The sequence below is a fragment of the Carcharhinus amblyrhynchos genome, chromosome 16 (genome assembly GCF_965287045.1).
Source record: "Carcharhinus amblyrhynchos chromosome 16, sCarAmb.v2.hapA, whole genome shotgun sequence".
NCBI lineage: Eukaryota > Metazoa > Chordata > Chondrichthyes > Carcharhiniformes > Carcharhinidae > Carcharhinus > Carcharhinus amblyrhynchos.
In genome coordinates, this window is record NC_137339.1 from 5,040,079 (window position 1) to 5,053,689 (window position 13,611).

General features: G+C 49.8%; 1 protein-coding gene across 1 annotated transcript in view; it reads right to left on the reverse strand.

Annotated features, from left to right (window-relative positions):
- Positions 1–1,475: 1,475 nt before the first annotated feature.
- The window catches only part of LOC145354078 (zinc finger protein 341-like), a 37,894-nt gene continuing 25,758 nt past the window's right edge, over positions 1,476–13,611 (reverse strand). The window contains 4 exon segments of the mRNA XM_080205211.1: positions 1,476–2,156; positions 6,047–6,117; positions 7,358–7,469; positions 12,607–12,739. Of these exon segments, the coding sequence (XP_080061337.1) occupies positions 1,672–2,156; positions 6,047–6,117; positions 7,358–7,469; positions 12,607–12,739 (801 nt within the window). The 3' untranslated portion in view covers positions 1,476–1,671.

A 13,611-nucleotide genomic window follows, 5' to 3' on the forward strand; every position in this document is an offset into this window, starting at 1 on the left:
CCGAGGGAGCGTTTCACCGTCGGGGTTCGGGTTGCACTACCGAGGGAGCGTTTCACCGTCGGGGTTCGGGTCACACTACCGAGGGAGCGTTTCACTGTCGGGGTTCGGGTCACACTACCGAGGGAGCGTTTCACCGTCGGGGTTCGGGTCACACTACCGAGGGAGCGTTTCACCGTCGCGGTTCGGGTCGCACTACCGAGGGAGCGTTTCACCGTCGGGGTTCGGCTCACACTACCGAGGGAGCGTTTCACCGTCGCGGTTCGGGTCGCACTACCGAGGGAGCGTTTCACTGTCGGGGTTCGGGTCGCACTACCGAGGGAGCGTTTCACCGTCGGGGTTCGGGTCGCACTACCGAGGGAGCGTTTCACCGTCGGGGTTCGGCTCGCACTACCGAGGGAGCGTTTCACCGTCGGGGTTCAGCTCGCACTACCGAGGGAGCGTTTCACCGTCGGGGTTCGGGTCACACTACCGAGGGAGCGTTTCACCGTCGGGGTTCGGCTCGCACTACCGAGGGAGCGTTTCACTGTCGGGGTTCGGGACACACTACCGAGGGAGCGTTTCACCGTCGCGGTTCGGGTCACACTACCGAGGGAGCGTTTCACTGTCGGGGTTCGGGTCACACTACCGAGGGAGCGTTTCACCGTCGCGGTTCGGGTCACACTACCGAGGGAGCGTTTCACCGTCGGGGTTCGGCTCACACTACCGAGGGAGCGTTTCACCGTCGGGGTTCTCTGGTGTGATTGTCACTGGAATATTAATCCAGAAAATCAGTTCATGTCCTGGGGACCTGGGTTTCTCACTACAGCAAATAGTGGAATTTGAATTCAATAAAAATCTGGAATTAAGAATCCATGAAAGTATTGTCGATTGTTGGAAAAAGCCATCTGGTTTATTAATGTCCTTTAGGGAAGGAAATCTGCTGTCTTTATCCAGTCTGGCCTACATGTGACTCCAGACTCACAGGGATGTGGTTCAACTGCCCTCCCAGGGCAAAGAGGGAAGGGCAACAAATACTGACCAGCCAGCGACTCCCGTGACCTACGAATGAATAAATAAAAAGTTAAAGCAAAGTCCCTGCAGTCCTTTGGGTGGGTATAAAGGACCCCAGAGCATCATCTGGAAGGAGTTCTCCCTGGAGTCTGGGAGAATATTCCTCAATTCAACTTCACAAACCGGTCGTTACCGTCGATTGCTGTGATCCTAAAAAGTGACTACACGTGGGAACGTACTTTCCGAGTGCTTTGGACACCCCGAGGTTGTGACAGGTGCTATAGAAATGCAGGACTCTCCTCATTTCCTGGATGCAGAGCTTCACCCAGTGTCACATTGAAGTGTTAAAGTGTTTAACACTCACACACACACACCGCCACGCTTCGTGACCTCCTCCTGCTGCCAGCTGGAAGTAAATGATTTGAGAGATAAAACCTTTTTTTTGCTTTTTCTGGAAAAGTGTCTTTTATTTGTGACTGGAGTTGGGCGGTGAGGTCCGGGGGTAATAAAACCAGCTCTGTTTGTGGAACTCTATGTGAAGGATGCCAGGGTGAAAAGATAACAAGATACCTTTTGCCAGCTTCTGCCTGTCAAAGTCTCTCTGATATTTATATATATATTTATATTTAATATATAAAAAAAACAACAGTCTTTGCTGCGATAGTAAAGTCCAGAGTCTCTTCACTGTGAGGCCTGGATGTAAACTGGAACGGTCACCATGGTGACACCTTGGTTGCTCGGCAGCTCAGTCAGGCTGCCGTTGCCGGGTGCCGAGACCGCCAGCCAGGTCTGGTTTGTGTTGCCGGCGGCCTTGGCATCCTCAGGTTCGGACAGGACGATCACACGTTCCTCCTCGGCCCTGGGCTGCTGCTCCTCGGCCTCCGGCCTCTGCGTCCCTCCAGCCGGGCGGCCCCCGACCGCGGCCCGCCTGGGTTTGCAGAGTCCCCTGCGGGCCCCGCAGCGCCGTTTCCTGGCCTGCCGCTCCTCCCCTCGCCCGGCGAACAGGCCGCACCGATGCTGCTTGAGGTATTTCTCCCGCGTGAAGCCTTTGCCGCAGGGGCCACAGCGGATGGTGTAGGTGTCCGTGTGCGAGTGTTGGTGCTCCATCATGTGCGCTCGCCGGCTAAAACTCTTGCTGCAATACTGGCACTTGTACGGCTTAATTCCTGCAAACGACCAATAAACACAAGGCTCCGTCAGAAAATACCCAGCAACACAATCAAACCATCTCGAAACACAGCCCAGAAACACCCCCAAAAACAACACAGATTGCAGTCGGTAAACGGCGATTACAGTGAGTCTTCTTTGGGTTTTAAATTTATTTATTCCTGTCACAAGTAGGCTTACATTAACACTACAATGAAGTTACTGTGAAAATAAGAACATAAGAACATAAGAAATAGGAGCAGGAGTAGGCCATCTGGCCCTTCGAGCCTGCCCCGCCATTCAATAAGATCATGGCTGATCTGTCGTGGCTCAGTTCCACTTTCCCGCCCTCTCCCCATAACCCTTAATCCCCTCTCTTATCAAAAACCCATCAACCCGCTTCTTAAAAATATTTAGCGAGGCAGCCTCCACCACTTCAACGGGCAGAGAATTCCAGAGATTCACCACCCTTTGAGTGAAGAAGTTCCTCCTCAACTCCGTTCTGAACCGCCCCCCCTTTATCTTGAGGCTGTGCCCCCTAGTCCTACTGTCTTTTTTGAGCGGGAAGAGTCTTTCCACCTCTATCCTATCCATCCCATTCATCATCTTATACGTCTCAATGAGATCTCCCCTCATTCTTCTAAACTCTAACGAGTACAAGCCTAGTTTATTCAGCCTCTCCTCATAGCTCAACCCCCTCAACTCCGGTATCAGCCTAGTAAACCTCCTCTGCACTCCCTCCAAGGCCAAAATATCCTTGCGCAGGTGCGGCGCCCAAAACTGCACACAGTACTCCAGCTGCGGCCTCACCAATGCCCTATACAGCTGCAGCAAGACCTCCCTACTTTTATATTCAATCCCCCTCGCTATGAAGGCCAGCATCCCATTCGCCTTCCTGACCACCTGCTGCACCTGCAGGCTGGGTTTTTGCGACTCATGCACAAGGACCCCGAGGTCCCTCTGCACCGTCGCCTGCTGCAGTTTTTCGCCCCGTAAGTAATAGTCCTTCCTACCATTCTTCCTACCAAAGTGGACCACCTCACACTTGCCAACATTAAATTCCATTTGCCATTTCCTGGCCCATTCGCCCAGCCTATCTAGATCCTTCTGCAGACTCTCCACACCCTCCGCACAATTTGCCTTTCCCCCAATCTTGGTGTCATCAGCAAATTTCGACACCCTACACTCGGTTCCCTCCTCCAGATCATCTATATAAATGGTAAATAGCTGAGGCCCCAGCACCGACCCCTGGGGCACCCCACTAGTCACCAACCGCCAATCCGAATAGCACCCATTGACCCCCACTCTCTGCCTCCTATTTGACAACCAATCCTCTATCCACGCTAACACCCTACCCCCAACTCCATGTCCTCTGACCTTCTGCAGTAACCTCTTGTGAGGTACCTTATCAAACGCCTTCTGAAAATCCAGAAAGACCACATCCACCGGCTCTCCTCTATCCACCGCCCTAGACACATCCTCATAGAACTCCAGTAAATCCCCCAGTCGCCGCACTCCAGCGCCTGTTCGGGTCACACTGAGGGAGAATTTAGCACGGCCAATCCACCTAACCATTTCGGACTGTGGGAGGAAACCGGAGCACCCGGAGGAAACCCATGCAGACATGGGGAGAACGTGCAAACTCCACACTGACAGTGACCCAATTCGGGATTCGAATATGGATCCCTGGAGCTGTGGGCACAGCAGGGCGAACCACTGTCCCACCCTGTGTCTGACATAAAGTTGACATAAAGTCCAAGATTTCAACAGATGATTAAATTTAAGTTTTTTAAATTAATGTCACAAGTAGGCTTACATTAACACTGCAATGAAGTTACTGTGAAAATTCCCTAGCGGCCACACTCTGGCACCTGTTCAGGTACACTGAGGGAGAATTTAGCACGGCCAATCCACCTTGAAAGGAATTGATGGAGAGAAACTTTCTTTGTTGGTGAGAGAGTCTTAGACAAAAGGATAGAAATCAGAGCCTGGCTATTCAGGAGAAAAGTTAGGAAACATTTCTTCACATAAAAATGTTAGAAATCTGCTGTAACTCACTCCCACACAATTCAGTGGAAGCTCAGTTAAAAACTTTAATTCTAAGAACCATCAATTTGTTTTTTCCTCACATGGTTTAAAGAAAGGAAGGATTTGGAGCCAAGGCAGGTGACTGGCACCTAGAGGTGGATTAGCCACAATCTAACTGAACAGAGGGACAGGCTGAGTGACCTCCTCCTGTGCCTATACATCAAATCCACAGAAAAAGGCCATTCGGTCCCTGTGCTGTTCACGTGCCTCTTCCTATCCCTTCAACTCTCCCTCAGGTTTATTTAGCTTCCCTTAAATTAATCTGATATTCATCTTAATGTGATCAGACTGTGCCTTTAAGAAATGTATTTATAATCATGTTTCTTCTGAAGGGTATGTTTAAAATTCAGCTCTGTTTTGCATGGTGCCAATTTGTCTGCAGCAGGTAGCTCACTTGCTGAGAATGCAGGTTAATGATAGATTTTAGCTGGGGATGTATTTGCTTTAAATCTGAATTAATGCATTTTTGTTTATTTGGTTTTTCCCCTGGGTTTTCAGACTAGGAATTTGATTGGGTTCATTGACAGAGACAGTCAGATGCTTGATGGGAGAAGCTAAGCTTGCAGGGAAAACAAAAGGTTCTTTTCTATTTTAAAAACAGTCAGTTTCTGTCTGGTTCTGAAAGGAACAAGAGGTGTCCCTCTTTCTCTCTCTCTCCAGAAGTGTTCTGCGAATGCTAGGAACATCTAATTAGAAGCATGTAAGCCTGTATGTGGCTGATTTTGATGAGGAGTTTATGTCTATAAGAGGAATATTGCTTGAATTGGAACTCATAGGGATAGGTTAACATTCAAGAATTGTAACTTGTCATGCTTAAGCAATATTAAACATTAAGCTAATTCATTTGTTATGGTTAAAACTGTGTTATTAAATAAAGTTTGTTTTGATAAAACCTTTCTACTGTGTCAACAGAATCACATCTGGAATGAAACACCTTATCCTCACACTAATGCCAAAAATAGTAAATAGTCGGGGTATAGTCTAACCTCATTATACCCCCGAGTTTCTGATCTTGGACCCTATCATCAGCCATTACAAGCTAACCACTTTCCTTGGTTTGTCTTGAATTTCCAGAAATGCTAGCACGGACCAGCTGGGGCAAATGGCCTGTGCCTGAGCTCTCAATTCTTTGAATAACCAATAAACATGTCACAGTAATTGGCTAAACAGCCTGGAGGAGAGAGGATGAGGTAAACTCTTCTCTTTAACACTGGAGTACAAGTTACGATGATCTGGAATGCTCTGGGCAGGTGGGGGTGGAGAATAATTGGAAAGCACTTTCAAAGATCTGCCACAAATATAACGCAGTAAAAAGTCTGACAACACCAGGTTTTAGTCCAACCGATTTATTTGATAGTAAACGCACAAGCTTTCGGGTTAGTCCCTTCGTCAGGTGACCAGGTGCTGTCAGACTTTTTACTGTGTTTACCGCAGTCCAACACCGGCACATCCACATCACAAATATAACGGGCAGAATGGCTTCCTTTGTGTACACAACAAGAAGGGTGGGAGAGTATTGTGTGAAGAGACCTTATCCCTGGTGCCACAGCAAGGATCTGCGGCGTAGGGACTGCCGGATGTACGGGGGAGGGGAAGGTGACCTGTTCAGATCAGAATTGTGTGTCCTGTAGATTCCTGAGGAGTTATTAACAGGGCCTCGAGGTTTCAGGAATCAAGACCACATTCATTAGTTGATACATCACTCAATCCCTTCTCGAATTGAGACAGGGATCTTAAAAAAGCAACATGTGACACTGGCATGTTTACAAACACAAAACTAAAACTAAAAATTGGGAGAGATGAAGAGTGTTTTCTCACCTACCTGAGTGTGCAATGATGTGAGCCTTCAGTTTGTCAGGCCGATTGAATTCTTTTGTACAACCCGAATGTACCCTGCGAATGATTCAAAGCAGAGAGAGAGAGATTATCCCAATCCAATCATTCCTACAATACAGCATCATGGATAGAAACTGCTAATGGCCAATATTGACCAATCACCTAGGACAGGATGGCTATTGGGTCAATATCAATCAATCAACTGGGACGGAACAGCTATTGGGTCAATATTGACCAATCAACTGGGATGGAACAGCTATTGGGTCAATATTGACCATTCACCTGGGACAGGATAGCTATTGGGTCAATATTCGCCAATCACCTGGGACAGGATAGCTATTGGGCCAATATTGACCAATCACTTGGGACAGGATAGCTATTGGGTCAATATTCACCAATCACCTGGGACAGGATAGCTATTGGGTCAATACTGACCATTCACCTGGGACGAACAGCTATTGGGTCAATATTGACCAATCACCTCAGACAGAACAGGTACCGGGACAATACTGGCCAATCAGTTGAGAAGCTTGGCATCAGAAAGATTAACACACAATCATGAGGAACGGAAGCTTTGTATGATTCATAGGCAGTTCACTTAATTTTTTTATTCTTTAATTCTTCAGAAGGCATCTCTGTCTTTTCATGAAGTTGTTTCCTTCAAACTGATCCTCTCCTGAAACAGGCCCCTCCTTCAAGCTGGGAGGGATCAACTGATCCCTCGTTGCAGCCAATTCTGAGCGTGCAAACACTCTTTCTGCAGTTTGAATCAGAAACCCAAAGTGAAGGGGGGGGGGGGGGGCATGGACAGGGGGTCGTGGAGGGCATGGACAGGGGGTCGTGGAGGGCATGGACAGGGGGTCGTGGAGGGCATGGACAGGGGGTCGTGGAGGGCATGGACAGGGGGTCGTGGAAGGTACCGGGGAAGGGGGGGCAGTGGAGGGTATGGGGGGATGGGATGAGAGGGAACACAGGGACGGGGACACATCAAACTGTGTCACATCATGTAAGAGGTCACTAATAGTGATGGACACACCTACAGCTACTCAGTTAAACCCCAAGGCTGAACATTATACTCCAATGCCCAAAGTCCGTCAGGTCCCACCAAGGCTGTTCCCCACAACTCTGGCCCCTTACACATTATAATATCCACACTCTCCACCCCAACTAATCAGCATCACACCCCACCATCCAATTACAGCGGGCACTGTTCCTCTGCCAGCTCAAGGTGCTGGCACAGATACATTGGGCCGAATGGCCTCTCGTGTTCAGTGATCCACAATGGAGGGAAACCTACCTGAAAGGACATTTGAATTTCTTGACGGGGTCGTGGGTTAACATGTGCCGCTTCACTTTGTCTTTGCGATTAAAAGCTGCCGAACACAACGTGCATTTAAACGGCTTTTCACCTGTTCAAACAATGAGAAAAGGAGTAAAATGAGGCTGACTGCAGCTCCAACAACACTGAAGAAATAAACCCCTTCACCACCTTAAACACTCACTGCCTCCATCACCATCACACAGCAGCAGCAGGGTGCACCATCCAGCAGATTCACTGCAGCAACTCACCCTTCAACAGCACCTTTCAAACCTGCAACCGCTCCCATCCAGAAGGACAAGGGCAGCAGATACCTGGGGAACACCATCGTCTGGAGGCTCCCCTCCAAACCACTCACCAGCCTGACTTGGAAATATCTCTCCGTTCCTTCACTGGGTCAAAATCCTGGAACTCCTTCCCTAACAGCACTGTGGGTGTACCTACACCACATGGACTGCAGTGTTTCGAGAAGGCAGCTCTCCACCACTTTCTCAAGGGTAACTAGGGATGGGCAATAAACGCTGGCCTCGTCAGCCAGGCTCACACAGTGAGAAAGACCAATGACTGAATCTGCCACAAATCTCGACCAATGTACAAGTTCACAAACATCGAGGGGCAGCTCACTGGCACATTGGCACGCACTGCTGCCTCACAGACAGGATTCGATTCCTGGACTTGGGCCACTATCTGTGTGGTGTCTGCACATTCTCCCCGTGTCTGCGTGGGTTTCCTCCTACAGTCTGGAAGTCGTGCTGGTTAGAATTCTCCCTCTGTGTACCCGAACAGGCGCCAGAGTGTGGCAACTCCAGGAGGACTTTCACAGTAACTTCACTGCAGTGTCAATGTAAGCCTACTTGTGACACTAATAAATAAAAAACTTTTGTTCCATCAACTCAGGGGTTTAGCGTTGAACATTCACACGTGTTTCTCAAAAATGTCCAGATACCAGACAACTAGAAACAAAACACGCCATACACAATATCTCCACTCAGCAAAGCCAAAACCTCCAGAGCAGCAGTTCACAAACTTTTATATGACACCTCACAACTCTCTACAATCAAAAATCATCTTGAGGGACACTTCCTATTTGCTCCGTCTTCTTCCCTTCTGTTAAGTTTATTTACTAGTCACAAGTAGTCTTACATTAACACTGCAATGAAGTTACTCTGAAAATCACCTAGTCGCCATACTTCACCACCTGTTTGGGTACACTGAGGGAGAATTTAGCGTGACCAATGCACCCTAACCAGCACGTCTTTCAGACTGTGGGAGGAAACCAGAGCATGCAGAGGAAACCCACACAGACATGGGGAGAATGTGCAAACTCCACACAGACAGTGACCCAGGCTGGGAACCGAACCCAGGTCCCTGGAGCTGTGAGGCAGCAGTGCTAACCACCGCGCCACCCCGGGAATCTGTTTTTAACCTCTCGCTGTCTCTCTCGCCTCTCCCGGCGCCCTTTTTGAGTTTTTGCTTTTTGTGCGGGTGGGTGGGACCTTTGTCTTCAGCTCCAAGTCCCGTAGGTCAATGCGCCTGGGGCCTGAACAACGTAAAGAATCTAAACCGCGTGAGTGTGGCTCTTTCCCAGCTGGCACACGCACGGGGGACCCCGAGATTCGTCCGGTCTTGGAGCACAAAGGGTGGGATTTTCCAGCCTCACTTGGGCAAGATCGGAAATTCCTAAACTCAACCTTATTTATTAGTCACAAGTAAGGCTCACAGCCCACCCGAGGTCAACGGAGAGTTCCTTAGCCTGACCCTCACCCATGCCAATTCCGTGTGGGTGCAGTGAGAGAGTTCTGGCCAAAGGTTAGCTTTAGTTTAATCACGTGAACCTTGAATCTTTTTGGATGTTTTTTGCAGCACATTGGTTGGGAACCACTGCTCCAGAGAACCAAATCAACCCGTATATTCCACCCCATCAACAGCACTGCCACCATCCAGTTTTACAGTGCACAGTCCACCATTCAGCCCATCCATACTGTACCGGCTACTAGAAAGAACTGTTTCAATTACCCTCAATAGTCACCCTGACCGCAACCAGAACCTGTAAACAGTCTCTCTTCACAGACGCTGTCAGGCCCGCTGAGATTTTCCAGCATTTTCTGTTTTTGATTTCCTCTTCAAACATTTATCCAATCCTTTTTTGAGATGACGATTCAATTTGCTGCCACATTCTGTACCAGAGCACAGGGGCCAGGAACGAGGGCAAACCTCCGCCCATCAAACCTACTCCACTGACCTCAACTCCATCTTTTCACCCACTCCCCGTGTCCCTCAATTCCCCAACAGATCAAAACTATCGTCTATTCCAGCCTGAAATGTATTCAGTGATCCGGGTTTCTCATAATCACACCTGATTTTTTTTTGCCAATTATCTTAAATGTGTTTCTTCTAGAAACCATCCCTCCAGCAGCAGAAACTGTATTCCATCACTAAAATCCACATCAGGAGACTCAGGATCCCGACAGTGTAAAAGGAGGCCATTTGGCCCATCGAGTCTGCACCAACTCTCTGACAGAGCATCCCACCCAGGCCTATCCTCATAACCCTGCACATTCTACCTTGGGTCATCCTCCTACCCTACACACCTTGGGACACTAAGGCGGAGTTTATCATGGTCAATCCATCCGTACCTGCACATCTTTGGACTGTGGGAGGAGACCAGAGCTCCCAGAGGAAACCCACGCAGACACGGGGAGAATGTACAAACTCCTTATAGTGACCCAAGCCAGGAATCGAACCTGGGTCCCTGGCGCTCTGAGGCAGCAGTGTTAACCACGGTGCCACCCCTGAACATTGGCGCCAACGTGGGCCCAAGTCTAAGATTTGTTAATTCTGTACAGGTTTTCTTCAGTGTGACAGCATGGCTTTCATTTCCGAAAGTATCTGCTCTCTCTGACCATCCCCCAGCACACCCAGTCATATCCATAAAAATGGTTGATAACAGTAATAATATCCTGGAAATAGTGAGTCAGCCTTCAACTCTGCACTGGAGTCCACACAGGTCGCTCCAAGCTCATCAACAACTACCTGAATTTATATAGCGCTCTTATCCTGGAAAACCATTCCAAGATGCTTCACAGGAGAGTTATTAAACAGACTTTGACAGTGAGCCACACGGGGAGACGTTAGACAGGCGACCACAGGCTTAGTCAAGCCAGCTAGCTTTTACACAGTGTCCAAAAGGAAGAGAGGTGGAGTGGTTCAGATAATTCTAGAGTTTAAGGTTGAGGATGAAGTGAGGGATACGTGGGAGGCCAGAATTAAAGGAGCACAGAGGTCTCCGAGGATCATCAGCCTGAAAGAGGTGGCAGACATATGGAGGGGCAGAAATTTAAGGCCTCCACCATCTAGATGGACAAGGGCAGCAGATACCCGGGAACACCACCATCCTGACTTGGAAATATATCTCCGTTCCTTCACTGTCGCTGGATCAAAATTCTGGAACTCACTAACAGCATGGTGAATGTACCTACCGCAGAATCCCTTTAGTGCAGAGTGAGGCCATTCAGCCCAATGAATCGGAACTGACTCTCTGAAAGAGCATGTTATCCCCCTCCCGCACTATCCCCCTAACCCCACGCATTTAAAACGGACAATGCACCTAACCTGCACGTCTTTCAGACTGTGGGAGGAAACCAGAGCACCCGGAGGGAACCCACACAGACACGGGGAGAACATGCAGACTCCACACAGCCAGTGACCCGAGGCTGGATTTGAACCTGGGTCCCTGGCGCTGTGAGGCAGCAGTGCTAACCACTGTGCCCACACCACATGGATGCAGCGATGAAAGGCGGCGGCACCCCACCACTTTCTCAAGGGCGATAAATAAATAAATCCCAGCCGGTAACACCCACATCCTGTAACCGATTTTAAAAAAGGTACAGACAGGGCTGAACTTTGAACTTCTGCTGTGAGTTGCTCAGCTAAAGGCTCGGTAATGGACTGAGGGAATTTTAATGGATTATATTTCAGTATAAACAACACTAACACCAAAATGATTTACCAGCTCGGAATATAGTTAATCTATTCTGTGCTGTGAAATATAAATAAAAATTCATTTCAGCACCTTTTGGAGTGATAAATACTCATTTATCTCATTCACATTATAAACAGTTCCTCCAGCGCTGATTTGCTCATCTTCAGGGTCCTGTCATTCCAATAACCGGATACCCATCCCAAAGGTGCTGTCACTGTTATATAAAAATCGATTCTGTCTTTGCCACATCTTACAGTGCTTCTGTTCACTTCAGCAACTGTCTCCTTTCTCAATAACCGTGTAAAGGTATTTAGAATTGTAAAAACTCAGAGGAGGACCCGGCCATTCAGCCCCTCGAGCCTGCCCCACCATTTGATACAATCACAGCTGATCTCATCTTGGCCTCAACTCCACTTTCCTGCTCGTTCCCCATAATCCTTCTGACTCATTACGAATTAACAATCTGTCCGCCTCTTCCTAGTATTAACCCTTAGATCTCCAGCAGGTCAACAACAGCTTACACATTTCACGAAAACTTCAACGTAGCAAAACGTCCCGTGGGACTCAGGTAAGCGTTAGCAAAAGAACATGATGGAATCACAGGAGGAGATATTGGGGAGACGACCATAAGCCTGGCCGGAGAGGCAGGTTTAAGAAGCATCTGAAAGAGGGAGAGGGCGAAGTGAAGAGGCAGCGATGTCGAGGGGGGGCTAATTCTGGAACTTAGGTTTCAGTTGCCCCCAGTGGTGGGGCAGCTGGGATTACACAGGAGGCCAGAATTGGCGGAGTGTGCAGTTAAAGGATATTACTCATTCTGGGGTGGGAAAGGCCAAGGAGGGATTTGAAAACAAGGATAGGAATTTCCAAAATGGAAGAGTGAGTGGACCGGAGCCAACGTCAGTCAGTGAACACAGGGTCCAATCAGTGAACAAGGACTCGGTGAAGTTAGGATAGGGACAGGAGTTTTGAATGAAGGGTAGTGAGGTCGGAGGCTGGACAGCAGAACACTGGAGTGGTCACACCCAGCCTCTAGAAAAGTGTCGGTGGGCCGGGAGAGGGGGTTCAGGTGGAAGCTGATGCGGGCGCAGACAGGAGATCTTACAGAAGTGGGAGTAGATGAGTGAAGGATCAGGGTCCAACATTAGCCCAATACCCAGAATGAAGTCCAGTCAAACGTAGCAATGCTTTAAAGCAATGCAGCTAACTTTAAACAGCATTGCCAGGGAGGAAGGGGGCACACACTTACCAGAGTGAATGAGGAGGTGAAGTTTCAGATAGTGCTCAGTTTTAAATGACTTTTTACAGATTTGACACTTGAACACACCCCCTCCGCCATGCACAGGGAGATGCCTTCGTAGATACCTCTCACTCGGGAAGACCTGTGGGGAACACACAGCACGTTTAAGAAGGATTGATGATAGATTAAAGTTTAAAGTCTATTTATTTGTCATAATTAAGGCTAACATTAACACTGCAATGAAGTAACTATGAAATTCCCCCAGTGGCCACACTCCGGTGCCTGTTCGAGTCAATGCACCCTGACCAGCACGTCTTTCAGACTGTGGGAGGAAACCGGAGCACCCGGAGGAAACCCATGCAGACATGGGGAGAACGTGCAGACTCCACACAGACAGTGACCTGAGCCGGGAATCGAACCCGGGTCCCTGGCACTGTGAAGCAGCCGTGCTGCCCGTACACTGAAGGAACCCCAATCAACCCAAACATGAGGACCGAGTCATTCAGTGAACCTGGTGGCAGGGGTGGGTTGGGAGTGGGGGGGGGTGGGGTGAGGTGGGAGTGGGGGGGGGTGGGGTGAGGTGGGAGTGGGGGGGGGTGAGGTGGGAGTGGGGGGGGGTGAGGTGGGAGTGGGGGGGGGGTGGGGTGAGGTGGGAGTGGGGGGGTGGGGTGAGGTGGGAGTGGGGGGGGTGAGGTGGGAGTGGGGGGGTGGGGTGAGGTGGGAGTGGGGGGGGGGTGGGGTGAGGTGGGAGTGGGGGGGTGGGGTGAGGTGGGAGTGGGGGGGGTGAGGTGGGAGTGGGGGGGGGTGGGGTGAGGTGGGAGTGGGGGGGGGTGAGGTGGGAGTGGGGGGGGGGTGGGGTGAGGTGGGAGTGGGGGGGTGGGGTGAGGTGGGAGTGGGGGGGGTGAGGTGGGAGTGGGGGGGGGTGGGGTGAGGTGGGAGTGGGGGGGGGTGAGGTGGGAGTGGGGGGGGGTGGGGTGAGGTGGGAGTGGGGGGGTGGGGTGAGGTGGGAGTGGG